At 47.9% G+C, this 25,789-nt stretch overlaps 1 protein-coding gene across 1 annotated transcript; it reads left to right on the top strand.

Moving 5' to 3' along the window:
- The first annotated feature begins 2,799 nt into the window (after positions 1-2,799).
- Positions 2,800-25,576, top strand: Echdc3 (enoyl-CoA hydratase domain containing 3). Its single transcript, XM_042278133.2, has 5 exons — positions 2,800-3,074; positions 7,462-7,583; positions 9,509-9,606; positions 18,643-18,843; positions 24,778-25,576. Exons 1-5 carry the CDS (start codon positions 2,905-2,907, stop codon positions 25,087-25,089), a joined length of 903 nt encoding a protein of 300 aa, XP_042134067.1. The 5' UTR covers positions 2,800-2,904; the 3' UTR covers positions 25,090-25,576.
- Positions 25,577-25,789: the final 213 nt, after the last annotated feature.

The raw sequence follows: 25,789 nt of genomic DNA, 5'->3' as shown, positions 1-25,789 counted from the left end.
GTCCCAAGTAAACACACAGAGGCTTATATTATTTACAAACAGCATGGCCTATAGCTTCAGCTTCTTGCTAGCTAGCTCTTTCATCTTAACTCAACCCATTTCTATTGATCTGTGTATTTCCATGTGGCTCTGGCATTACTGATCTGCTGGCATGTTGCTCCTTGGGCAGCAGGGTTTCATCTCCCCCACCCTCTGCCTTTCTTCTTCCTGTCTCTCTTGGATTTCCTGCCTGGCTGTAACCTGACTCACCATAGGCCAGAGCAGCTTCTTTATTAACCAATCATAGCAGCACATATTCACAGCGTACAGGAAGACATGTTGTCTGAACCACTGGGTGTGCTCTTGTTTTTGTTTTGTCTGAGGAAGGGTCTCACTACACAGCCCGGGTTGGCCTTGAACTTATGGCCCTCCTTGTTATTGCTTTTATTACCTCAGCATAGCTTGGCATGGCTGAAGGATATGGGTTGTTAATGCTGCATGGCTGTAACAAAACCTCAGCTAACCCCCTTAACCAGAGAAAAGAGTTCCTATTGCTGACTGTTTCAGAGTTTTGACCCGTGGTTGTTTGGTCCTCTTGCTTTATACCTTTTAGCATCTTGGAGGGAATAGCAGGATCCCTCTCAAAAGCATCTTGTCAACAACTTAACTCTCTCTACCTAGGCCCCATCTCTTAGAGGTTCTACCATCTCCCAGTAGACCAGGCGTTGGTGACCAAGCCTTTGATGTATAGGTCTGGGGAAGGGAGACATTTCTAATCTAAACTTCAGCACAAGCGATATCACTGATGAAGCTGCCAACATGTCTTTGTTCATCCCTTGTTTTCAACATGTCATTCTACACACTATTTCCAAGCCCTTCTCAGAAGGACCATTCTGTAGGCCACAAGAAACTCTATGTAGTATTGTGTAGTATTGAGGCCTATCTGCCCAGACATTCTGTACCACTGGGTCCTTGTGACTTCTCTGAGATTCTACCCCCGGCCCCAAAAAGGAGCCAGGCTGCCTCTATCCTAGCTGAGGTATCTCACTACCTCCATCTTCCTCTAGAGGACCTTGGTTGGCTCTCTTTCCCAACTTCCCATAATAGTCACCCTCTTCTTCCTCTTCCCATAGGCTCTACTTGCCCTACTCCTGCTCCAAATCTTAATTCAGTCTCAGACCGAAAGCTTTATTCTGAATCACCTGACCCTACCTCAGACAACCCCCTATGGCATGCAGCCCTTGGCACTCTGCCTGGCACTCTAGGCTCACACATCCGGGTCCTGTTGCTACCTACTGCTGGACTGCTCACACCACACCCCTATGGTAAGGGAGATCAATCCAAAACTCATAGGTCAGTGCTACAGTTGTCTGGTCCAGTGAGGCAAGGCTAATATGTTTGCTTATATTCTTTCATCCTTAAGAGCCAAGCTTTAAAAATTCAGAAGCCAAGAATTGCAACCCTCTAAACTCCTGGATTCTGCTGCATCTTGTGATCTTGGGTTTCTTCAAGGAAACAAAGAATTATCCAGCTTTCTGGATAGAGCAAAATGCAAAAAATAAATAAATAAATAAATAAATAAATAAATAAATAAATAAATAAATAAATAAATAAATAAAAATAAATTGGAGGGATGAAGGATGGTAGAGGAGTCTTAAATGATATTTCAAAATATTGCCATGTACATTAAGTGTTCTGTCCAGTTACGAAGCTGAGAGTGAGGACTTCACTCATGTTAAGCTGTTGTGTTTCATTAACAGCCTTCGTGTGTGACTTTTCCTAGGGAGACATGAATAAGACATCCACAGACCAAAGAAACAATCTACTCTAGGCTAGCTCAGGAAACCAGTACGTCTGTTGGGGTTCCCTACAAAAGTAGGGGCGAGGGGCTACTTGCAGGAGCACGGATAACTCAAAGGCAGCTGCGTCGATTAAAATGTCTCACCAACACAGGTGAAGACTCACAGAAGGTGATGTCCCTGGAGTTCCGTGAATGTCTTCCAGGTGGGCCAGCTTAAAGAGCAGTCTGTTTTGTCCAGCAACTGTTACTACTTATGAAAACGTGGAGAGGCGCCTTGTGGATCACATAAGTTTCAGGAACTTCCTGGTACTTGTAAATTTTGTTTACTTTCTGAGACTTAATGGATGCATTTTGTATACTGTTATCCTTGCCGAACCCTGTGGGAAAGGGTTCAGGCTCCTCGGGATGGCACCTCCCTCTAAAAACAACATACATCCTAAAAGCTAAGATTGTTTATTCTGTGTCTCCCGCAAAATACCCACATTTGCAAGAACTACTAAAAACAAGAAGAGTAGTCTCCCTCTGCTTAAAGATGTGTCTCTCACCCAGCCACTGGGGTCCTGAAAAGGAGTCCCGGCTTGCCCCGGATGAATGTGGACAGCCCAAGTTATACATATGGGTCTCCCGCGTCTGCACGGGAAGAAAATGCAAAACATTCGAAGTTCTAGTAGGCTAAATACTCTTTGTGATCCAGGATCACTCACAAGGCACGAGAGTGTTTCCTGTGGCAGGCACGGGTGCAGCAATGTGTAACACACACAGCTCCTGCCACTCATCACCTGCTGACACCGTTTCATAACATCCGGCACATTCCGGGTGTCATTACAGAAAGAAACGAGCCAACCCGGTTCTCCCCTCCCTTAAACTCTTTCACAGCCTGACTAAACCAAACAAACCGCTGGAACTGGCCTGAGTTTCAGGTCAGTGACCTACTCGGGTGGGCAGGACCTGCGCCCCAGGGTTGGAGGGGGCGGAGCTCCAGGGGCCTGGCTCCAGGAGAGGGACACAGTGGGCAGGACTTTGGGGGCGGGGCCCTGGGGCGAGCCTCTGAGCTGCCTGGTGGAAAAGCGAAAACCTGAGGTCTAGGCCGTTTGCACCGTCGACCTCGCTGTTTCTTGGCTGCAATGGCCATGGTCGCCAGCCTAAGAGCCTTTGGGGTGAAGGGGACCAGCTGGCTCTGGCGCAGCCGGTGGGCCCCTCTCTCCGCCGGCTTCTGCAGCCCGGGGTCAGCAGCAACCGCGCGGCCGGAGTCGGAGCCACGGCCCACTAGCATGCGACAGCTGGACGGAATCAGGTCAGCCTGCGGGCAGTGCCAGGGCTCTTTTCCTGGAGTTGGGCGCCAGGACTCGGGATAAACAGGCCTCGCCGCCACTAACCCCGAGTTATCGGTCACTGCTCGTCTTTTAGATTTCATTTCGAAAGAAAGAAAATATTTGGTGGAGGAATCCTTGCACACCGCGTGTGCAGGTGTCCCTTCCCTGTGCACGCTAGTACAATGCATGTGTAAGGGTTGTAAGTGCAACTGCCTGGTGGCCCCCTGAACCCTCAGGGCTACCGGGCCCAGTCGCCAGTCATTTCTGAACATTTCTGCTGGTGTGGGCAGTACAAGCACCCCACCCACCGTTGCTATGGTCTCCAAGAAAACCCACCACGAAAGAGATCCATGGTCTTTACAAACTTCGGCAGGCTGCAGGGTGAGGCCATGCCGAAGTGCAGGGTGGGAGCGGGTCACTAAGCAGGGTAAGGGGCACAACACCCTGCTCTCTGCCCTTTTGTGCAACAAGCCTAAAAGCCTTAAGGCTTTTATCCTGAATTCAAAGTCCACCAGGACTACATAGCAAGTTCAAGGCCAGCCTGAGCTTCATAGTAAGACTAATCAATCACCTCTGCCCGCCCCCCAAATAAAGTCTGGTCATATCTGATCAAAAATGCTGGCAAAAGATAGGAGACTGAGTCCTTCAGAATTAGACATGAATCAGGAATCGGAAAGGGGGGGGGGATGATGAGACCAATTGATTGTAAATCATAGGAATCCTATATTAAGATTCTCCCTGAGTCAATCAGTGCACAACCTGGACCATGAGTAACGAAGATCCTTTCAGGCCTGACCGTTTGCCAGGCCAGGACAAGGCTATGAAAGGAAACCGGGTTCCATGTTCAAGGGTTACAGTGCTGTATTCTTCAACTCCAGTCAACAGGTGTTCTTAACCCTAGAAGACCATGTCTAACTTTTTAATCCTCGCCTAAAGTCTTAGGTGTTCCCCAAAAAGGATGGAGGGCCAGTCTCTGGCCTTCAGCTTTTCCAGAATCTTCCCTTCATCTACCCGCCCTACCCCTACTGCGGCCTTAGCACACAGGTCTGCAGATGCTGGAGCAGGGTGCCTCTATCTGTCTGTCCCCTAACTTCCCACGGACAACACTGAGTGGCCACCACAGGGAGGCATTTTGGGGGCTCAGTTAACTTAAAGTGTATCTTAAAAGGGGTAATCCGTTCCCTATGGACTCTTTGCTCATCAACAGAGATAGAGACACTCCCCAAGAAAGCCAGAGGAGAGCTCTGAAGTGTAGGGCCCACATAGGGCCTTTCTTTCCAAGTTTAAGGAACAGCTCTGCTTCTGAAAATATGATCATAATCTGGGTGTGGTATCACAGACTTAATCTCACTATTTCAAAGGCCCAAGCAGGATGATCCTGAATTCAAAGTCCACCAGGACTACATAGCAAGTTCAAGGCCAGCCTGAGCTACATAGTAAGACTAATCACCTCTGCCCTCCCCCCCCCCCAAATAAAGTCTGGTCATATCTGATCAAAAATGCTGGCAAAAGATAGGAGACTGAGTCCTTCAGAATTAGACATGTATAGGGAATCGGAAAGGGAGGGAGGAGATAATGAGACCAATTGATTGTAAATCACAGGAATCCTATATTAAGATTCTCCCTGAGTCAAGCATTAGAGCATTTCTATTTTAAGCACTAAGCAGGTGGGCTTGTGCACCTCAGCCACTTCAGTGGTCCCCTTTTAAAGCTGTGCCACAGAGCAATAACGCCGTCATGCCGTGAGAGCCCAGCTACGAAACAAGTGCTGAGTCAGGCACTCCACGGTGTTTCTAAATCACACAGTGACCTGCAAGGTGGCTATCACCCCTCTTCACAGAGGCAGCCAAGTGCAGAGACGCCTGTCAGGCGTAGGTGAGTCAGCAGCCTCAAAGAGACTCCCCTCTGCCTCCCAGGTTGTTTCCACTCATGTGCCATCCTGGGAGAGTGGGCCCGTGAGACGACTCCAGTCCACCACGTTCAGTAGCATTAGCCATGAAAAAATAAATGGTATTTTACAGTGATGATCTTCAGATAGCTCATTGGAGCATTTATAGGGACCTGATTTTGCCCATATACGGTTGTTGCCTTGGGAGAAACCTCATCAGGAAGAAATTTCTCCTTGCTGGGGTGGGTATTGCTGATGCTCTCGGCTTAAGGCGGTCCACACTTGGAACTAAGATAGCCATTGGGAGGGCAGAAGCTGGCGAGAGGAGCTTGGATGCCCTGTGAAATGAGGGAGAGTTGCAATAGCAATGCGAAATGACTTTCAGGCCCCCGCGTGGGTGACCGAGCAGCAGCTCAGAGAGGGGTGGGTTGGGAGAGGAAAGTGCCCAATGCACACCTTGGTGGAGCAGCGGCCGACGTCATAGTGAACGCACAGATGCAGAGCTCTGGAGAGAGGCGTGAGGGACCAGGGCGAGGGGCCGGAGACACCAGCACGGAGGGAGCAGTCGATGGCACCGCCACCACTGACGTTGCCTGGGCAGTGTGCACAGAACCCAGAGAGGGCAAAGGATGGAACCGAGTGTCTCCTGCCAGAACCCGGGAGCCCCCGTAAAAGAAGGCAAGAAGCGGCTAGAGAAGAATGAGCCCCTCCCCAGAGAAGACTGTTTCCAAAAGGGGGGAGGGGTGCAGGAGGCCCGTGCATCCGGTCCTGACAATCAGATGACCACTGAGAAGGGTGTCGGGGGACTGGGGGGAAAAGAAGGGTGCATGTGGGGAGAACTGTCCTACAGTGTGTCCGGAAGGATGAACGGGATCCACAGGAAGCAGATACCACCACACAGCAAGGTTCTACTGGGGCAGGAACATTTCTGTGCCATTCTGCTTAAGGCCTTAGAATTTAATTTAAGCTGACGTAAATGCTGGGGTGGCAGCTTTTGTGTGTGTGCATTACTCTCATGTGCATGTGTTCATGTGTGTGTGCAGTTGCATGTGTATGTATGTGGAAGCCAGAAGACCAACTTGCGTGGCATCCCTCTCAGGCTGCCCACCTTTTCTTCTGAAACGCTGTCCATCTCCACCAGCATTAGGATTCCAAAGTACATGTCACAACACCCCACCAGGAGGAAAAAAAAAAAGACAGTTCTAGAAATGGAACTCAGGTTCTCATGCTTGCAAAGCAAGAACTTGACTGAGCCCTCTCCCCAGCCTTGGGGTGACAGGGTTTTCTGTTTGCCCCCGTGAGCACAGTCATGATTCTACTGAAAGGTTACCAGCAGTCTCCACGACTTCCACAGGTAAAGGTATCCGAGTATCAGCAGGTCTGCTACACGTAATTCCTGTACTCAGGAGAGAGACTGTTTATGAGAAACGAAACAAGCCTACAGTTACCTGGAAGCTGAATCGAGACTGGGATGATATCCCAAAAGGAATGATGATTCTTACTGTGCTGAGATAAAGTCAGTCGTCAAAGCAAAATTGCACAAAGTTTTTTTTTTTAATTCTCTTAAATGTTATTTATGGAGCATCCAATTGTCCATGTACCAATAAAATATCATATTCAGAGAAGATTGAAGGCTTAGAGCACGTGTGGGTGGAGACTGATAGGAAATACAAAGCGTGTAGTGAGAAGCTGGTCTGGTTCACCGCTGGTTTCTTAGGATTGCAAACATAAGACATTTCTATGGAAGGCAGCAAGACGATGATACAGGTGCTTTCACCGTGAAGGCGGGAGGTTTCAAAATAGCCAAGAGGCCCTTTGGGTGCCGTCTCTTCGTGAGAGGCTATGTCTGTTGTACGGGTTTGTCTGTCTGCTCTTTGTGTATCATCTGTTCTCGGGCTGCACAAATGATCTTGCAGACGTACCCCACCGGAAACCCTTACAAATGCCGCGGTGGGTGCACCCTGGCAGCCAGCCTCCACTGCCTGTCCTTTGGGATGGGTGGGAGGAGACGGGGAGGGGTGACGTCCATCCTTGGCTCCCCTCCTAACCTCATTCTAAAGAACACCGCCTGGTAAGAAGTTGCCGGTAGAGCCTGTTTGTCAGATTCACCTAGCCCTGCCGCCTGAAACTCACATCCTCTGTGGGCAGAGATGATGCGGGGACTGTTGTGACTCACCCTTGCTGTGGAGGTGGCAGTCAGGTGTCTGACAGTACATGTGGGTGGGTGGGGGGGCGAGAGCAAAAACAAATCAAGGAACCAGAGAGAAAAAAAGGCTAGCCTACCTTTCAGGTCATCTTTTTTTCTTGTTTTTCCTCCGCTGTCACTCCAGAGTGCTGACAGACCCTCTAAATTGGCACTAAGCCCTGGCAGTTCTCTGTTCTTGGGTTCCAAAATTGCTCCTAAATTAGAAAGGAATTGCACGGGTCCTCGCTTGTTTTGACTGGTTCATGACCCAGGGACCATCTAATGCTTTTCACAGGAACATTGTCTTAAGCAATCCCAAGAAGAGGAACGCGCTGTCACTGGCCATGCTGAAATCTCTCCGAAGTGACATCCTTCATGAAGCTGAAAGCAAAGACCTGAAAGTCATTATAATTGCAGGTATTTCTCTGAAGCCTGTTGTTAGTGGTCCATGGTGCTCACGTAAGGTTTCTCAAAACATGTGGGTGAGCTGGGACTCCCTTCCCTCCCTCCACTGGAGAATTGCTCTGACCCCCTTTGAAGAACTGAAAACTTCCGGGATGCTGTGGGCTCGGTCCTTGTTAGCTGTGGGACTGTAGCAAAGGCCTTCACTCAGTGAAAGCATGGCTTCTCCTTGTCATCAAAACCAGACAGTCTGGGAGCTGAGGAGATGGCTCAGCTGGCGAGGCCCTTAGCCTCACAAGTGCCAAGCCCATATAAGAAGCTGGGCTTGGTCTTGCAAGCCTATAATCCCAGACATGGGGGCTGCGGGAATGCAAGGCAAAGATAGGTGACTGCCTAGAGCCTGCTAACCGTAGCCTTGCCTACTTGGCGAAGTTCCAGGCCAATGAGAGACCCTGTCTCAAGGAAAAATGGGAGACACCTGAGCCATGACACCCGAGGCTGTGCTCTGACTGCACATGAACATGTACATATGTGCCCATTCACACATGAACACATATGCACACAGGATAAAAGAATCAGGGTTGGGATGCAGCTCAGTGAGAGAGCACTTGCTAGCACAGACAATCCTCAGACCACACACACAAAAAATTAAGTTTAAAACAGAATTTCAAATTTAAAAAGCTCCGTTTCTTTATGGAACTTATAAGATGGCTTTAGTCACTAATCTCCTTCATAAGTCACTGGCAGCTAGCAGGCTGGCTATTGGGACAGCTGGTTGGTTTGTCTCTTCTGTTTGCTAAATCTTGCTCATGTCCCAGTCTGTAGTGTCATCTTTAATGGTGCCAAAAAGTGTGTCATATTTTGTCCATTTCTTCCCTTCCTTTTTCCAATAAGATTTTTTTTTAAATGTGTATGGATGCTTTGTGTATGATGTCTGTGCATCGCTTTTGATGCCTGGTGTCTGCAGAGGCCAGAAGAGGGTCTCAGATCTCCTGGAACTGGCATGCCAAATAGTTGTGAGCTGCCACGTGGGTGCTGAGATTCAAACTCCAGTCCTGGGGTAGAGCAGCCAGTGATCCTAACTGCTCAGCCATTTCTCTAGCCCCTCTAGTAGAAATTTTTATAGAATGATCATTTGAAGCTGGAGAGGCGCGCGCGCGCACACACACACACACACACACACAATTAAAATAAATTCTTAAAAAGATAAAAATCACTTCATGCATATTACGATGGCATAATAAAAACCACACCAGCACCTTCGTGCACCCCGAGAGAAATACAACAGACACTGTTTGATGACGCTTTGTTTGTGTGGGCATCAGTGTTTCCTGAGACACTCGGAGCTACCTTCTTAGCAACGGCCAAATAGGAATTTTCACCTGTTTTGTACGCTGACAGGGGAAAGAAGTTGGAATTAGTAGCTTGCAGCAGGCCTATGAGGCGTGACCCAGCAAAAAGGCAGCTCACATCTTAACGACGACACCACTTTCTCACTTGTAAAAGCAGGCTGACGTTTGCCTGTCACAAGGGGAACGGAACGGGAGGGAATGTTCTCACTTACCAGTGGAGTGTCACTTCATTGTTAAGGATAATGGTGGCGGCGACAGCCTCAGCCCCTTTCTGTAAAATCAAGAGCTGGAGCCAGGTGGCTCCCATGTTTCTGTTCACACTCTGACCTATGCTGGATGAGAGGGGCATTGCTTAAGGCATGGCAGATTTCAAAGGCCCTGCCCAAGTCGATATACTTAGGCCAGACCGAGTGCATCGCTGAAATCATCAGACCAGACAGAGGTCCCTAAAAGGCGCTGATCCCGGAGTCTTCTTGTGTCACTGAGTTTTGCCACTTGGCCACCTCTGATGGTTGACTGTTTTTTGTTTGTTTTTTTTGTTTGTTTTCTTTTGTTTTCTTTTCTTTTCTCAACTGGAAACACGCACAGCTGAGGGCCCTGTGTTTTCTTCTGGGCATGATTTGAAGGAGCTGACAGATGCACAAGGCCGCGATTATCACGCCGAAGTGTTTCAGACCTGCTCTGAGGTAAGCTAAGGTGACAGCCGGCATTGCAAGCATGAAAACTGTTGTTGTATTAAATACCGAGGCAGCCTTTGTTATGCCCAGATTGTGACCCCCCAAAGAGACCACCGAAGACCTTGGATGTCCAGAATGCAACAGCAAGGTTTATTCTGCAGATACAAGTCTAGACAGGGACTCATTCCTACACCCAATACAGTGAGGCAGGGAGGAGTGCCTCTTTCTTGGGGAAGTTAGTTTTTATAGGCAAAACCCATAAAATTTCTTAGAGAGGAGGGGGTTAGTACGGGTCCATCCTTGATTGGTCCAGTTTTTCCTGGGCCTGGACTTTATCTTATTCTAGCTTGTCTGTTTGCCCTGTCAGGAGTTTTACAACTCATCTCCGGGGTCTGGTCATGTTATCTCTGGAGAGGGGCATCTCGTGGTTAATTGGTTACCATCAGACATCCTGACTCTGTTCTTTTGTTCCTGGGGCTGGCGCCATCATTTCTGGGGACTTGAAACTGGCCTGGGTCTATCTATATTGAGATATCTTTGTCTAAGGCCCCCTTTTTGAGACAATAGAGTGAGGGTCTTGTTGTGACTAGATCACGTCCCCAAAGCCGCCACTGGAGACTTTAGGTACAGAATGCAAAAGTAAGGTGTTTTCTAAGTATACAAACCTCCAGGGAGGCTCTTCTAAATCTCTCACTCACAGCAGGGAGGTTGGAAGGAGCACTCCCCTTTCTTTGTGAGGCTAGTTCTTAAAGGCACAGACCATATAATTTATTTTAACCTGCCTCCCTTTTTAGTCTTTTGGTCGAATATCCTGACTGTGTTTTTCCAAAGTCCCTGTAGCAGATACAGCCACCTGGGGAAAAGGGGTCTAAGTTCTTATCTACACTTATGAATCCTGGTTTAAGCTTCTCTTTGTCTGTAGGGGATAGAGTGGGGGGTTTTACTGAGGTATCACAGCCTTCTGGTTTCAGATAAGAGTCTGTCCATGGGGCCCGCTCTAGAGAATGGCTACCAGACGCTCTGTAGTCATTGCTGAGTTCCTCATCCAAGTGATAATTTGGTTTACACCAGCAGTTCTCAAACTGTGGGTTGTGAAACCTTTGAGGGTCAAACGACTCTTTCACAGGGGTCACAGATCAGATATCCTGCATATCAGACATTTACATTACGATTCATAACAGTAGCAAAATTGCAGTTATGGAGTAGCAATGAAATAAGTTTATGGTTGGGGTCACCACAACATGAGGAACTGTACTAAAGGGTCACAGCTCTAGGAAGGCTGAGAACCACGGCTTTAGACTTTTAAGAAGTGACCATGGGGGCTAGGGAGATGGCTCAGGGGTGAGATCGCTTGCTGTGCCATTGTGAGAGCCTGCATTTGGAGCCCCACGTGCCTGTGGAAACTGGTCATGGCCAGACACATCTGTGAGGGGTGACGGTACAGCAGACGCCTCAGGTTGCTGCTGCAGAGTACCCCAAAATAGTGAGCTCTGGGTTCAGTGAGGGACTCTGCCTTAAGGGAGTCCAGACTGATAGAGCAGGACACCAGACAGCCTCCTCTGGCCTCTGCATGTGTGTAAGTGGGTACACACAGAGAGAGAGAGAGAGAGAGAGAGAGAGAGAGAGAGAGAGAGAGAGAGAGAGAGAGAGGTGGGGGAGAGGGAGAGGGAGAGAGAGAGAAACTAAAACAGTATTGTCAGTGGGAAAGAGGGCATTCATAAATAGAAATAATTACAATTCTTTTAAATTTTTTAGCCAGCCCTTCTAATTATGACCTCCAAAAGAGAAACTTAACCTCGTCCGTTTTATTTTCTGTATGTGGGGGACCAAGGCTGACACCAAGTGCCTTCCTCAATCGCTTGTGTTTTGAGATTGGGCTCTCACTGAAGGTAAGCTCAGGGATTAGGCTAGACTTGCTGCCCAGTGAGCTTCGGGATCCTCCAGGCTCCACCTCCCCAGCACGGGGATTGCAAGTGCATTCAGGACAAACTCACGGGGCCTCAGTAAGCACTTTACAGACTGACCTGTCTCCCCCGACGATCAGGTACATTCTTGAGCACAAACTGTTTCCTTTCCCATTCAAAAAACCCATAAGCAGATCAACTTATCATTTTTCTCATTTCACTGGAGGACTAAAAGAAAAAGTGATTCGTTTTCAGTTTTATGGAGGAGTAGAAACAAACCAGAGCGAGGACGTAGAGTGTTTTAGAAACAGGGTCTCAGGGGCTGGGGATTTAGCTCAGTGGTAGAGCGCTTGCCTAGCAAGCACAAGGCCCTGAGTTCCATCCTCAGCTCCGAAAGGGGTGGGGGGGTCGGGGAGAGACAAAATAGAAACAGGGTCTCAAGTAGTTCAGGCTGGCCTTGAAGTTGTTACATAGCCAAGGCTACTGTTGAACTGATCTTCCTGCCTCCACCACCCAGGCACTGGGACTGTAAGTGTGCATCACTTACTCCACAGAGCAAAGAGGTTTCATACGTTTGCACAGTGTCCTATTTGGTTTGCCAGCGTTTGATGTTTTCAAAATCATTTTCCCACTAGGGCTGGAAGTCAGTTGGAGAGCAGCTAGCTGTCATGTAGAAGGCCCTGAGTTCAGTCCACTACACTGAGGAAAAAAATTCCCAGTGTACCCAGCTAAAATAGAAAACTATCTAAAAGAACCAGTACATGCCTTATAACCTCCTGAAAGCAGTTGCTTTTTATCCGTCTGCTGCAATATCTGGATGAACAGAGACCTGAACAGGTTAGCAGAGGGCTACACAGCAGCCTGGGCTTCTTCAGGAGGTAAAGGCCTGGTTCCTTGGAAGCTTCTAGTCCATTCATGCCTCTGGCTCATCAGAAAAGATTCAGCACATAAATAGGACTTAGTCCTAAGCATCAAACAAGAATTCAAGGATACTGGTTCTTTTGAATATATATATATATTGGTTTTTGGTTGGTTGGTTGGTTGGTTGGTTGGTTGGTTGGTTTTTTTTGAGACAGAGTTTTTCTGTGTTGTTTTGTTACCTGTCCTGGATCTCACTCTGTAGACCAGTCTGGCCTCGAACTCACAGAGATACGCCTGCCTCTGCCTCCCGAGTGCTGGGATTTAAGGCGTGCGCCACCATTGCCTGGCTCTTTTTGTTGTTTTTAATATGTCTCTGTGTGTGGAGGGGGCAGGTACACATGATTGCAGGTGCCCACAGAAACCAGAGACATTGGATCCCCCGGAAGCAGCGTCACATGCAGTGTGGGCCACCCAAGAGGGTGCTGGGAACTGAACTCTGGAAGAGAACTCAAGCTTTTAGCTGCTGAGTCATCACCTGGTCCCGAGTGCTGTTCTCTAACACTAATTCTGTGAAACTCAAACCGTCGTGGACAGATGTGGACAGCAGGAACTTTGTAAAATCTCCGCTTCCTCGTGTGATCTGAGAGCAGAGCAGGCCGAGGCTTCACAGTTCATGCACAGGATAGTCGGATTCTAAAAGGCGGATCCAGACCTGCCTTGGCTTGGCCTCTCTAAGCTAGAATACGATTCTTATGGCCACAAATTCTGCCTGACAGCTAATGATTTACCAATCAGGAGGACAAACAGAAAGAATGGGAGGAACCAGTTATGGAAGAAGCTTAAGGGACTTTCTGGGCACTGACAGGGTGGCCCAAAGACTCATTTCTTGTCTCTCTTCATCCAATGCATTGACAGCTGAAGTGTCTTTCCCTGAAGACTCCTCCTTTCTCCCTGTCCTCACCAATGAGATGAGAGTGGACTGCTTTAGAAAATAATGTGGAGGAGAAAAACAAACCAATGCAGACCCTCAGTGATGCCATTATATGATGCCAGGGCAGAGCTCAGCAGATGCCAACTTTTGGGGTGGGCAGAGTTCAAAGCAGCCCTTCATTCAGGAACATTAGAAGGACGGTATCAGTTCTTGACTCCCGGGGCCTTGATTAGCCTGGCTTGTTTTTTGTTTGTTTGTTTGTTTTTGTTTTTAATCTAACTTCCCTTTGTCTTTTCTGAACTGCCCTCTGGCTTCATTTAAAATATTTTGATTGATGAAAATAAGTATGCATTATAGAAGATTTTTAAAATTTAAAAAACAAAAGATACTCTTATCGTATTATAACCACACCAACCCAGAAAGAGTTTCATATTTTGGTATATTCACTTTTAGTGTTTTTTTTTTCCTAAGCACATAATTGTTTGAGTGATCTTAGGTGGGTATGCTCATAGTATACAGTGGTGTATATTACATGATTATAACTGCATGCTTAGTAAGCCAGGTAGTGACTTCTAATATACTCCAGGTTTGCTAATGTACGTAACCGCCGTGCTGTGTTAGGTTAGAGCTGAAATTACACCCATCTTAGTGCTGTGAAAACGGAAGGGTCATGTGGCTTGTTCAGAGTTGTTAGGTAGTGAGCAGATGCAGATTGGGCATCAAATCCTAGCAGGCTCGCTGCATGTCACCGTATAAGCTCTAAATCACCCAAATGTTTTATTTTCCTCCTTAGAAATGTTCATTTACTGAGGACGCTGCGTGTATTAAGTCACTGTAGTTCGGTGTGCACAGCTATTGTATTGTCGGCCTCACAGTGCTCTAAAGAAATAACCGAGGCAATGAATCTATGTTTTAAAAAATGGGTTTTGACATTCAAATTTAAGATTTGGTAACTTGGGGCTGGGCATGGTGGCACACGCCTTTAATCCCAGCACTCAGGAGGCAGAGGCAGGCGGATCTCTGTGAGTTTGAGGCCAGCCTGGTCTACATAGTGAGTTCCAGGATAGCCAGGGCTACGCAGAGAAACCCTGTCTCAAACACGCAAAGATCTGTCGCTCTGTTGTTCTGAGTTTGTGGAAGGTGCGGATGACAAGGGGAGGACTTGCTTGTAAAAAACAAAAACAAAAACAAAAACTACTCAAATCCCAAATCAGGAAGCAGAGAGAAAAGGGACAGAAGGAGATCAAGAGCCCACAGTTCCTTTACATTTGTTTAGATTTATTTTTTTAATTTTAATTTATAAAACTTTAAAATTTTAATTTACTTCAGCATTTCTTTTTTTTTAGATTTATTTATCTATTATGTGTACAGTGTTCTGTCTGCATGTATGTCTGCAGGCCAGAAGAGGGCACCAGATCTCATTACAGATGGTTGTGAGCCACCATGTGGTTGCTGGGAACCGTACCCAGGACCTCTGGAAGAGCAGCTGGGGCTGTCAACCCCTGAGCCATGTCTCCCCTTTAGATTGATTTTTATTTTATGTGTATGAGTGTTCTGTCCTCAGGTCTCTAAGTGCGCCGTGTGTGTGTGTGTGTGTGTGTGTGTGTGTGTGTGTGTGTGTGTGTGTGTGTGCATTGTGTGAGGAGGTCAGAAGAGGGCGTTGGTGCCTGTGTAACCCGAGTTACAGATGGTTGTGAGCCACTGTGCGGGTGCTGCGAAGCGAACCCTGGTCCTCTGCAGGAGCAGCAAGTGCTCCTAACTGCTGCTCTAGCTCTCCAGCCTCACCCCGATTCCTTTTGAGGGAACGTGCCAATGACCCAAGGACCTCCCAAAAGACCTGCTCTCCCTGGCTCAATCATCTCCTGATGACACCACCCTGAGATGAATCTTTAATGGGTGGGCTTTTGGAGAACATCCACCCAAGCCATAGTAAGCATTTATTTGTAAAATTGTTCGATTTATTATTATTATTATTAGTGTGTGTGTGTGTGTGTGTGTGTGTGTGTACACGTGTACATGTACGTGTGTGGGGGCATGGTGTGTGTGGGCACTCGTGCCATGACACAAGCATGGAAATCCGTAGACAGCTTTACGGAATCACTTCTCTCCTTCCACCTTTATGTGGTTTGTGGGTTTTGAACTCGTCGCCAGGCTAGCTAGCACGGCCAGCGCTCACCCACGGAGCCATCTCACTGACTGCCTGCTTACTCATTTTTGCACACTTGAATCATTTCTAGTTTCTTCTGCTGTAAGGTAATGATCTGGCAAACAATTTGACCATAGAGCTCTATCTATTTCAGAGTTCTTACAAGTAGGATTCCTGGACCAGAGGTATAAGAAAACAATGCTCGAAATGAAGGAAAACCTTTTTCTTCTTTGCAACAAGACTTTAGAGGGTGCCCAAGTTCTTCCTCTCTTTACTCCAGTTCTCTCTAGGAACAAGACCCATCACAAACCTGCCCCCACGGCCTTCGGTGAAAGGCAGGAACCAGTTATATTCACAGATAAGTCTTTATGCATTTATACATATGTGCATTTTTCTGGGAAGGGAGTAATTAACATTTATCAAAGTCTTAAAACATGACCCCTACCCTCCCAAAGGCATCATAAAAAGCTACTATCAAATATTAAGGGATTCCCTTAAATACACAAGCATGACTCTTTAATGATGAGGATGGGTTTGGAGAAAGGCATGGGTAGATGGTTTCATAATCCAGCCACCAAGAGACCGCACTTACACAAACATTGATGTACAGTCTACACTACATGCGTATGGTATAGACAGGATAACCTGCCCCATTCAGGCCCATTTGACAACCTTCCAGAGTGTGTCGTATGTAGATGGGACAGCCAGCTCTGCAAACCTGGTTACATTCCTTGAAGATGGTAGAGCCAGCTTTACACCTAGAAAATATGACGTAGATATGGAAAGTCTGTTCCACACCTGCGATATGTGGTATGCAGACGGTAAAGTCTAAAAGCCTGCTCCACACCAGGCCACGTGGTATATAGAGGGGAAGCCTACTCCACATCTAAACTAATGACATATGAATGGTACAGCCTGCTCTACACCAGGCCACATGGTATATAGAGGGGAAGCCTACTCCACATCTAAACTAATGACATATGAATGGAACAGCCAACTCTACACCAGACCACATGGCAAATAGATTTTTTTGTTTTGTTTTTCCAGACAGGGTTTCTCTGTGTAGCCTTGGCAGTCCTAGGACTCACTCTGTAGACCAGGCTGGCCTCAAACTCACATAGATCCACCTGCCTCTGCCTCCCAAATGCTGGAATTAAAGGCGTGCGCCACCGCCGCCACCGCCACCACCACCATCCAGCACTAAGTAGATTTTATACAAGGTTAAATAAAGCCCAGGTGGATGCTACAGCAATGGAAGGTGAACACAAGCTGTATGGGATAGTGTAGAAGAATATGGCAGCCAGTCTTCCAGGAAACTTATTAAAAAGTAGAAGGGATACACTCTACAGTGACTATTTTTTTCGTTCCAGACAGGGTTTCTCTGTGTAGTCCTGGCTGTTCTGGAATTCGCTCTGTAGACCAGGCTGGCCTCGAACTCACAGAGATCTGCCTGCTTCTGCCTCTGCCTCCCGAGAACTGGGATTAGAGGTATGCGCCACCACCGCTCAGCCTACAGTGACTATTTTTAAAATGTGTATTCATAAAATCTTGGGTGACTGAGGCAGGGAGATCACAAATCCAAGGCCTCCCTTGGATTTCAAACAGAGTAAGTTTGGAAGCCAACCTGGGCAACTGGGTAAGAATTTGTCTCAAAATATAACAGAAGAGCTGGGGATGTGATGCAGTGATAGGCACAAGGTCCTGTGTTCTATCCTCAACACACCAAAACCAAAATCTAATGCCGTGAGTCTGGAGCAACAGCATGGTATCCATATCCTTGAGGATTATGCATTGCTCTTTACGGTACTGCTGACATTCCCACCCACTCAACACTGTGCTGTAGTGTTAGGGTGGATGGTCACTTATGTGGCAGGACTTATTAGTCCTGTCGTAATCTAGATTCCATCCTCAGGAACTCCAGCCACTGCTTTTGAGACAGCATCTCTCCCTGGCCTGGAGCTCCCCAATTAGGCTAGACCATCTGGCCAGTGATCCCTAGGAATCCTCCTGTCTCCACCTCCCTAGCACTGGGGTTATAAGCATAGGCCCCCATGCCAGGCTCTGTGTGTGTGTGTGTGTGTGTGTGTGTGTGTGTGTGTGTGTGTGTGTGTGTGACAGGGGATTGAATCAAGGACCTCACATCAAGCACTTATCTAATGAGTTATCTCCCCACCCTGGCCATCATAATCTTCTAGGACCGCCATCATATATACAGTTTGTACTTGACCAGAAACATCGTTATATAGTGCCTGACTATATAATTGGATATTTTAGGGAGAAAAAACCTGACAAATATCAAATGTTTAGGAATATAAAAGACAAGTTTCCCAGGCAAAACTCTTCAAATCTGTGAAGGTCGTTTTTCTTTCAATTGCTGCCTTGGGGGAAAGCCCAGATGTAGTTCCTATCTCCCCTCCCAACTTGCCAAAGTTCAAAGAGCAATAATTTAGAAATCGAAGTTGCCATGGCAACACAATCTGTTTAGAGTGTCAAGAAAAAAAAAAGCTTCAAATATGTTAGAGCTCTGGCCCTTCATGGTGGTGGGGGTCACACGAACATGACTGTGTTCCTCCTCTCTGTGCCAAGGGCTCTGTTTCAGGAATTTTGCTTATTTTTATGACAGTAGGGTGTCCCCCCCTCCCCACTCTGACGGAACTGAGAAAGTATACTCTGCAGCATGGGAATTTGAGAAGTAATTACTAAGAAAATTGCCTTCGGGTCCCCTTCCCACCTTAATTTTCCAAGGAAGCACCAAATGCCAATTTCAGACTTTTAACACAAGGGCTGCCCAGAGCTGTGGGGAGCTGACAGTTTGTGAAGGGGTTTGCTTGCTCCCCAGAAACAAAACCCCACGGCTCTCCATCAGGGTATTGGGGAGGCAGGAGGCGAGACAATGGGCTCAGATCCACTGCCACCAACTTCCCATGGTTCTCCGGCTTTAGGTGAATGGCTCCCCACCCACCCAGCTTCACGTCCTTGTTGCTAAATAGGGCTCTTTGCTCATGGGTTTCCAAAACACCACACCCTGCAAGTCTGCTTCAACGTGGAGACGAAATGTAAGTGGCCAGGGCTCCGCTTCTTCCCCTGACTCCGACGATGAGCTAGTACATGAGAAACACGCTCTGGGGAATCAGTCCCGTAAGATGGCAGGTTCACGGCTCTTCACACTTCGTGGACATGAAATGGGTGTATTTGTCCTACAGGTCATGATGCTGATACGGAACCATCCAGTCCCCATCATCGCCATGGTCAATGGCTTGGCCACAGCTGCCGGCTGCCAGCTTGTTGCCAGCTGTGACATTGCTGTGGCGAGCGACAAGTCCTCTTTTGCCACTCCTGGGGTGAATGTCGGGCTTTTCTGCTCCACCCCTGCGGTTGCCCTGGGGAGAGCAGTGCCCAGAAAGGTAAGTGAACTGCCTTTTAGTGCTCTCAGGTTGCAGAATTAGCTTAGGGAAAGTATCTCTAAGGGAGTGGGGAGATGCTCGCCACACGAGCATGAAGACCTGAGTTCAATCCCCAGAATCCACATTAAAAAGTCAGGTGTAGTGGTGAACACTTGTAATCCTGGCTCTGGGAAGGCAGACACAGGCGGATCCCTGGAGCTTGCTGGGTAGCCAGCTTAGGCTCCTGGGTGAGCTCCAGCTCAGTGAGAGACCTTGTCCCATCTACACAAACAAACACGATATATTGTACTTGAGAAACACTACCAGAAGTTAGCCTTGGCTTTTACACACACACACACACACACACACACACACACACACACACACACACACACACACACACAGTATCTATCTTCTATATCAAACACTCTGCCCAAAGGCCGCTAGTGTTCCTTCTGTGCTGGGGAGGGAAGAGCTCACTGCCTGTTCCTGTAGCATCAAACACCAGGTATCAGCCTGTGAACTTGCCACATTTCAACCTCAGGAGCCCCTCAGTAGGACTGTTTAGGTTTTTCCTTTTCAGGGAAAGCATAGGCTTTGTGTAATCTTATTTGAAATGCAATTGAGGCAGCTTTGTTACACGAAATGGCTGCCCACAAGACACAATAAACACCATGTTGACACAGCACCAGCCTCAAGGAGCTGAGGCTGAATCTCTGGCTGATGACTTCTCCACACCCTCCCTCAGTCCAGACAGGATTTAAAGTTGCTGATTTACGGTGTTGAGTTGGCGATGGTTAGGCCAGGACTGTCCTGTCCGCACTGTGTGACTCTGCCCAGGGAGCAGCTGTATGTCAGGGCTGTCTTGTCATCACAGGTGACAGTCAAGTCCATTTCCCTTGTAAAGCTCTCTTCCTTCCGCGACCTCACAGAATAGCATTTAGTGAGCATCCCCGAAGTGGAAGACAGCAGTGTCTGTTCTAGGAAAAAGGCATTCTGTTCTCAGTGGGAAATCTGGGAAAGGAGGGCCCAAATTACATATGCAGCGAGCAAAGAAGTGAACTGCTTCCTAGCATGGATTCTCTGGTTTTGAAACAAGTACAAAAATTAACAGTGGCTCACATGCCTGAGGCACAAAAGAAATGAGACCCTCAGGGAATCTAGCGGTCGAGCTGAGACATTCCAGGGAGGATTTCTTCCTTCCATAGAACCGCTTGTTACTTACCGCAGAAACGTGCTCCTGGGGAGATTCTGTGGTTACCTACACGCCACCGTGCCGACTACAGGTACATGCTGCGAGAGGCGATCGTTTGCTCAAGTGTCTTCCACAAGGGGGATGTTTTTTATAATTCTAAGATAGACATTTCCCTCAAGCGCGTCCATATTTATTTAGTGAATATTTCTTAGGTCATTGCTTTGTTCCCAGACATTAAATCAAAATATGTTACAGATCTCTGGTTAGACCCACAGACTGTCTTGTAACCGCAGAGGAAACCATGAGGCCCTTCAGAGCTAGAAATTGCTGCACTGGTTTATTCTCTTCCAACACGTGACTTTCTGGAAGGTTCCATGGTCAAGGCATTTAAAGCCTTTAAATCAGCCTTATTGTCGGGAATGCTTTCTAAATCAGGGCTTATCAAAATTCCTAGAAACTTCATACTGTATTGTGTTTATCAAACTTTGCATCTGTTTTTTAAAACGGGGAGGAGAAATGTAGTCAAAATATCCCTTAAATTCCATGGAAGCCCAGTTCCCAGAACAGCATTGCACAATGTCCAGTGTGACAGATGAGGGCAGGGACATTGTGTGAACCAGGATTGCTTTTTCCATCCCAAAGTTATTTTTGTCAGAATAATCTGGCCTGGGGCTGGGGAGAAGGCTCAGTCAGCAAAGAGCCCACTGCTCAAGCATGAGGACCCGAGTTAGATCCCAGAACCCACGGATCAAAGCCTGGTAGTGCACACTTGGAATCCCAGAGCTGGGGAGGCAGAAACAGAAGCAACCCTGGGGCTCACAGGCCAGCCAGTCCAAGCAACCAGCACCTTCTCCCCACTGAGGGCTCTGCCTCAAAAAATAAGGTGAACAACTCCAGAGAAACAACACCCAAGGTTGACTCCTGACCTCTGAACACACATACACACATGCACCCACTCAAATGCACGCACACACAACACAGATGTGCATGCAGTCACGTCCTACAGAGATCTCTGGTCTCTCTTCATATTTTTTTACCCCAGAAGAAGACTCTTCTGGTCTCTCTTCATATTCTGACCCCAGAAGAAGACTGAACTTGAACAAACACACTGTGCACGTGCCCATGCATGTGCTGGCGATAGGTGACTGTCCCTGTGTTTATCCACAGAGAAGAAGCAAGCAGCAGATGCTTTTGCAAACTGTCCTGGCCAGGAAGTCTCTGCCCTTTCCCCATAGATTGGGACAGCATGTGTTAGACTCTAGTTCCCTCTGCTGGACAACCTGGGGAACTGCTCCACTGTGCTGAAAAGCGAAGACTGCTGTTTGTCTACTGGGCAAAAGTCATAGAGTTGAGTCTACTGTGCCAGGACATGAATTATTCACCTTATTTTTAAAGTCTTTCTCTTTTTGCATGAATTAAATAATGCATCTTCATTGTGCCATATAAATACCCTGCGGATTCCAGCTGCTCCCTTCCCCAGCCAGGGTTGGCCACACGCACTCAGAGCCAGTGCCTCAGGCCGTGGGTATCCCAGGAGAGCTGGAGAAACTCTGAGTCCCTTTCCCAACACCAGTCCCTTCGCCACAGTGGAAATCCCCGCTTCCATGTACCTACCCACTTGACTGTGTGCTTGCCCACCTGCCAGTCTAACTGAGAGTGGGATTTAGAAGCTGGAAAGAAAGTTAGACCTCACCCAGACCACAGCCCCCAGAGACTCACTCCCGACACATACTGTTCAGCAGTGATGTGTGTGCCCAGCATAATTTAGGAAACGCACTTTAAAAGCATCTAAGAATCTGCGCGACTTTCCTCAGGTTCTCAGTGAGATGAGGCCGGCGATCGAGTGTGTCACCTGTGGCACCCCTGGTGGGCTTTGCAGCGTGTCCTACCCTCCCCCACCCCATTTCTCATTCCACAACCTCACTGCAGCTCCTGAACCGCAGTTCATCATCTCTAGGGGACAGACACCGTGCCCATAGCCTGAACGTGGTGTTCTCCCAGTTCATATGTTGAAATGCGACCACCAACGTGACAGCCGTCAGAGGTGGGGCCTGGGGAAGTGATCGTTAGGTCGAGTAGAGCCCTCACGTTGGGATTAGTGCCCATAGAAAAGGAGTACCTGGTTGCCGACTCAAGTTTCCTTCCCATGTAGGACACAGTGATATTTCAGTCTCTCAACCTGGAAGCAGGTTCTTACTGGACGCTAGTTCTGCTGATGCCTTGAACTTGGACTTACAACCTCCAGAGTGTGAGGCATTCCTGTTCCTTCTAAGCTACACAGTTTTATGGCATTTTGTTCTAGCAGTCTGGATAGACATGGGGGCCCCCAAAATGATAAGCAGAGAACCCCAGAATGCTGCAGCACACCGTCCCCTCCTGTGTGACCATTCTACCTTACTGACCTGTCCAGGTGCGGTGAAACTTAGAAGCCAGAATCAGAGTCTCAGAAACATCCAGTTGGGGATGTTAATGTTAGCCGCTCCCTTTACTGGTATCTCCTGAGAATCCAGCACTGAATCAGAGTCTACTGAGAATCCAGCACCTGTTATCTGTAATAGTCACGAGAGCATGGAGGATAGGGGTACTCATTCCCATGTCCAGAAGAGGCCCCAGACACTGAAGGGCCTGTTTAACCCTCACAGTTCTACCCAGGTGTGTCTGACTCCAAACCTGTCCTTTCTATGACATCATCTGATGTCCAGGTTCAGCCACAGCCTCAAATCCATCTTGTTATTTTAATGCAAAAACAAAAACAAAAAACAAAAAACCCTGAAATAAAGAACTACTGACTTACCAACTTCTTAGGATGACCAAAGAGGAGTGTGAGTTGATGGGGGGAAAGGTGAGGGTGTGTATTTTTCTTGTTCAGCTGAAGTTCAGCTGGAGAACATGCAATGTAGAAACTTAGACCCTAAGTTAAGAGTGTGCTGCTTAGTTCAAAGCCAGCCTGGTCTACAAAGCAAATTCCAGGACAGCCAGGGCTCTGTTACAAAGAAATCCTGTTTTGAAAAACAAAAACAAAGAAACAAAAAGATCACGCTGATTAGCTGGGAAAACTACCTGCTTTCCAGTGAATGTCACCTCTAATCTCATGAACAAAATGTACATACGCCAACATGCTGTAAAAGTATATGGCTTCATCAGGCAGAGAAAGACACTGACCCCTAGAGAGGGGGATGAACTCCGAAGGATGAATTAGGAACCCAAAGGCAGGCTAGAACTCCATCCAGCTCTTCTGACCTTTGACCTTGCTCCAGGCAGGTCTTCCTTGAGTATGCAGTGTTAAACCCCATTCATACTTTCTCAGTCTTCTGGGATGAAGGAAAAGAATCCAGGATTGCAGAAACAGATGCGTATTGAGACGTGTGTCCTTCTACAGTCCAATATTTTGTCCTCAAACTTGTGAGCAGCACCCCAGAGTGCTCTGGGCTGACCTCTTTCAGCCTGCGCCTTAACGTGGTGCAGGTTCCAAGCCTGAGCACCCAAGAGAGAGCCAGATGAAAACTGCAGCACCCTTTGACCTAGATTTACAACAGCCATAATGTCCTTTGTGCCACACTGTGCTTACCATCCTAGGCTCATTCATTCATAAATACGAAAGGTTGTTTCCACCATGCAAAGCAGTCTGCTTGTGCTGGGGATAATGAACAAAACACACACAAATACCTGCTCCCTTACTGGAGGTAAATGCTAGCAAACACAATCAATAAATATGTGTGTAAAATATACAGTCTACTGAATGGTGAAATGTGTAAAGGATGAAAGTGTAACCAGAAATGGATTGACTGAGAATTTTCACACGGCAGCAATGGAAAGGCTCACGGATAAGGCGGCAAGCAGGGAGCTAACACCTGGGGGAGAACATTCCAGGCTGAGGGGGGAGCAAGTATGAGGACCCTGAAGTGAGAACACACTTGGTGTGTTTGAGAATGGCCACCAGGGCTTACAGAGAGGGAGAGGAAGCATCCTCACTCTGTGTTCCCATGCACCTTCACGCCCCTCTTTATACCATCAACTTGAAACTATGGGTGCTGCTTTTTAGGGTTCTTAAATGAGGTCCAACACATGGCAGGATGCAGTACATGACCTATGAGGAGGGGAGAGGTCGTACCCATCCTCCTGCAACCTTGATCTCTTGGGAAGGCTTGTGGGAGGGCAACAGTACCCTCTCTTTGCCTCGTCTTGCCCCCTTGAGCATCACAGTCATGCTAGGCTCCGTATCTGATCCTTGAGGATATTTAAGTCCCTTCATGCCCCCAGGGCAGAAGCTGCTCTTTGGGGTCCTGCTGAGGAAATGGGACCCATGGACATGTGTTCTTGTGGAAAGTGGCCCCTGTACTGGTTTGCAGAAGTCTCTGAGCCTTGTTCCAGCGGCGGTCACAGTGGCCCCCATCAGATGGGCTGTTTTCTGTGAGTGGCCTTTAAAGGGGTAGATGGAAGGGATCCCCTGGGTTGCCAGGGCCTCCTCATCAAATCTGTGGTGCAGGAAGAGGACCCAGAGGGAGACTCCACCCATTCTGGGCCACCTGTATTTTCTTGGCTCTTGGAATCATCTGATCTTCTCCCTGGCAGGGAGTTAGGGGTGTTGACAACATCAAGGGGTGACAGATGACATGTCACTTGTGGAAACAGATATCTGAGCTGAGGCATGTAGGTAAGTCCGGAGAGTGACTGTCTCAGAACAGGGAAACAGGGATGGGGGCTGAGGAAGCCACGGGACATGAACTGTGCTTTATTGACCTCTCCTGTCCTTCCCTCAGGTGGCCCTGGAGATGCTTTTTACTGGGGAGCCCATTTCTGCTCAGGAGGCCGTCCGCCACGGCCTCATCAGCAAAGTGGTCCCAGAGGAGCGGCTGGAGGAAGAGACCATGAGAATAGCGAAGAAGATCGCCTCCTTGAGCCGCTCCGTGGTGGCGTTGGGCAAGGCTACCTTTTACAAACAGCTCTCCCAAGACGTTAGAACAGCATACTACCTCGCTTCCCAGGCCATGGTGGACAACCTAGGCCTGCAGGACGGGCAGGAAGGAATCGAGGCCTTCATCCAGAAGAGAAAGCCCATCTGGTCACACTGAGCCAGCATGAGAAGCCGCCCCCCCCCACCTTCTTCTCAATCCAGTCATGCTCTTGGGGGTAAGAGAAGACAGCCAGCCTTTCTGACTCTGGGACTGGCTTCCCAGTGGGTGGTCTACATTAAAAGCCATGATTCTGTGGGAAACGAATACAGGGAGTCAATGAAGTGCTGGTCAGTGGCCACGTCAGTGAGCACTGGGGGATGCTGGCTGTGACAGAAAGGCTGGTACCTGACAGAGCCAGTGGCACCAGACGTGAGGTGCTACCCACACACGGGTGACAGTCGAGTGAGGCCTGAAGTGGGGATACCACACCCCCACTCCTGTACTTTCCTTAAGGCGGAGTCTGTTCTGGTTGCTCATGACAAGCTGAACATTTCAAATCTCCATGAGATCATCACCACACTGAAAATCTTGATTCTATCAGGAAATAATCATGCCTGTGGCTTTGGAATAATCTTATGTGATCTGAATAAATTAAATATTTATAGAGCTGGGTCATTCATTTCTAACTCACTGCAAGCTAAGAAAAGAGTGAACATTCTCTTTGTATGTCCACTCTGCTGGGCACATAGCAAGGGCCACGTGTCTTCTTATGAACGTCCTTTGCCCTCCAGTTACTTCTAAACCAGAGGATAACAGCAGATGGGAACAGTGAGAGGACCCAGAACAGGTAGTACCCATTGAGTACCCATCTGTCCAT

Source organism: Peromyscus maniculatus, chromosome 5, assembly GCF_049852395.1.
Source record: "Peromyscus maniculatus bairdii isolate BWxNUB_F1_BW_parent chromosome 5, HU_Pman_BW_mat_3.1, whole genome shotgun sequence".
NCBI classification, from domain to species: Eukaryota; Metazoa; Chordata; class Mammalia; order Rodentia; family Cricetidae; genus Peromyscus; species Peromyscus maniculatus.
This window is presented reverse-complemented; position numbering and strand designations above follow the sequence as displayed.

Coding starts and splice junctions, on each gene's coding strand:
- Echdc3 (XM_042278133.2), top strand. CDS start 2,905: ATGGCCATGGTCGCCAGCCTAAGAGCCTTTGGGGTGAAGGGGACCAGC. Junction 3,075..7,461: donor CGACAGCTGGACGGAATCAG/GTCAGCCTGCGG, acceptor TGCTTTTCACAG/GAACATTGTCTTAAGCAATC. Junction 18,844..24,777: donor GGAGAGCAGTGCCCAGAAAG/GTAAGTGAACTG, acceptor TCCTTCCCTCAG/GTGGCCCTGGAGATGCTTTT.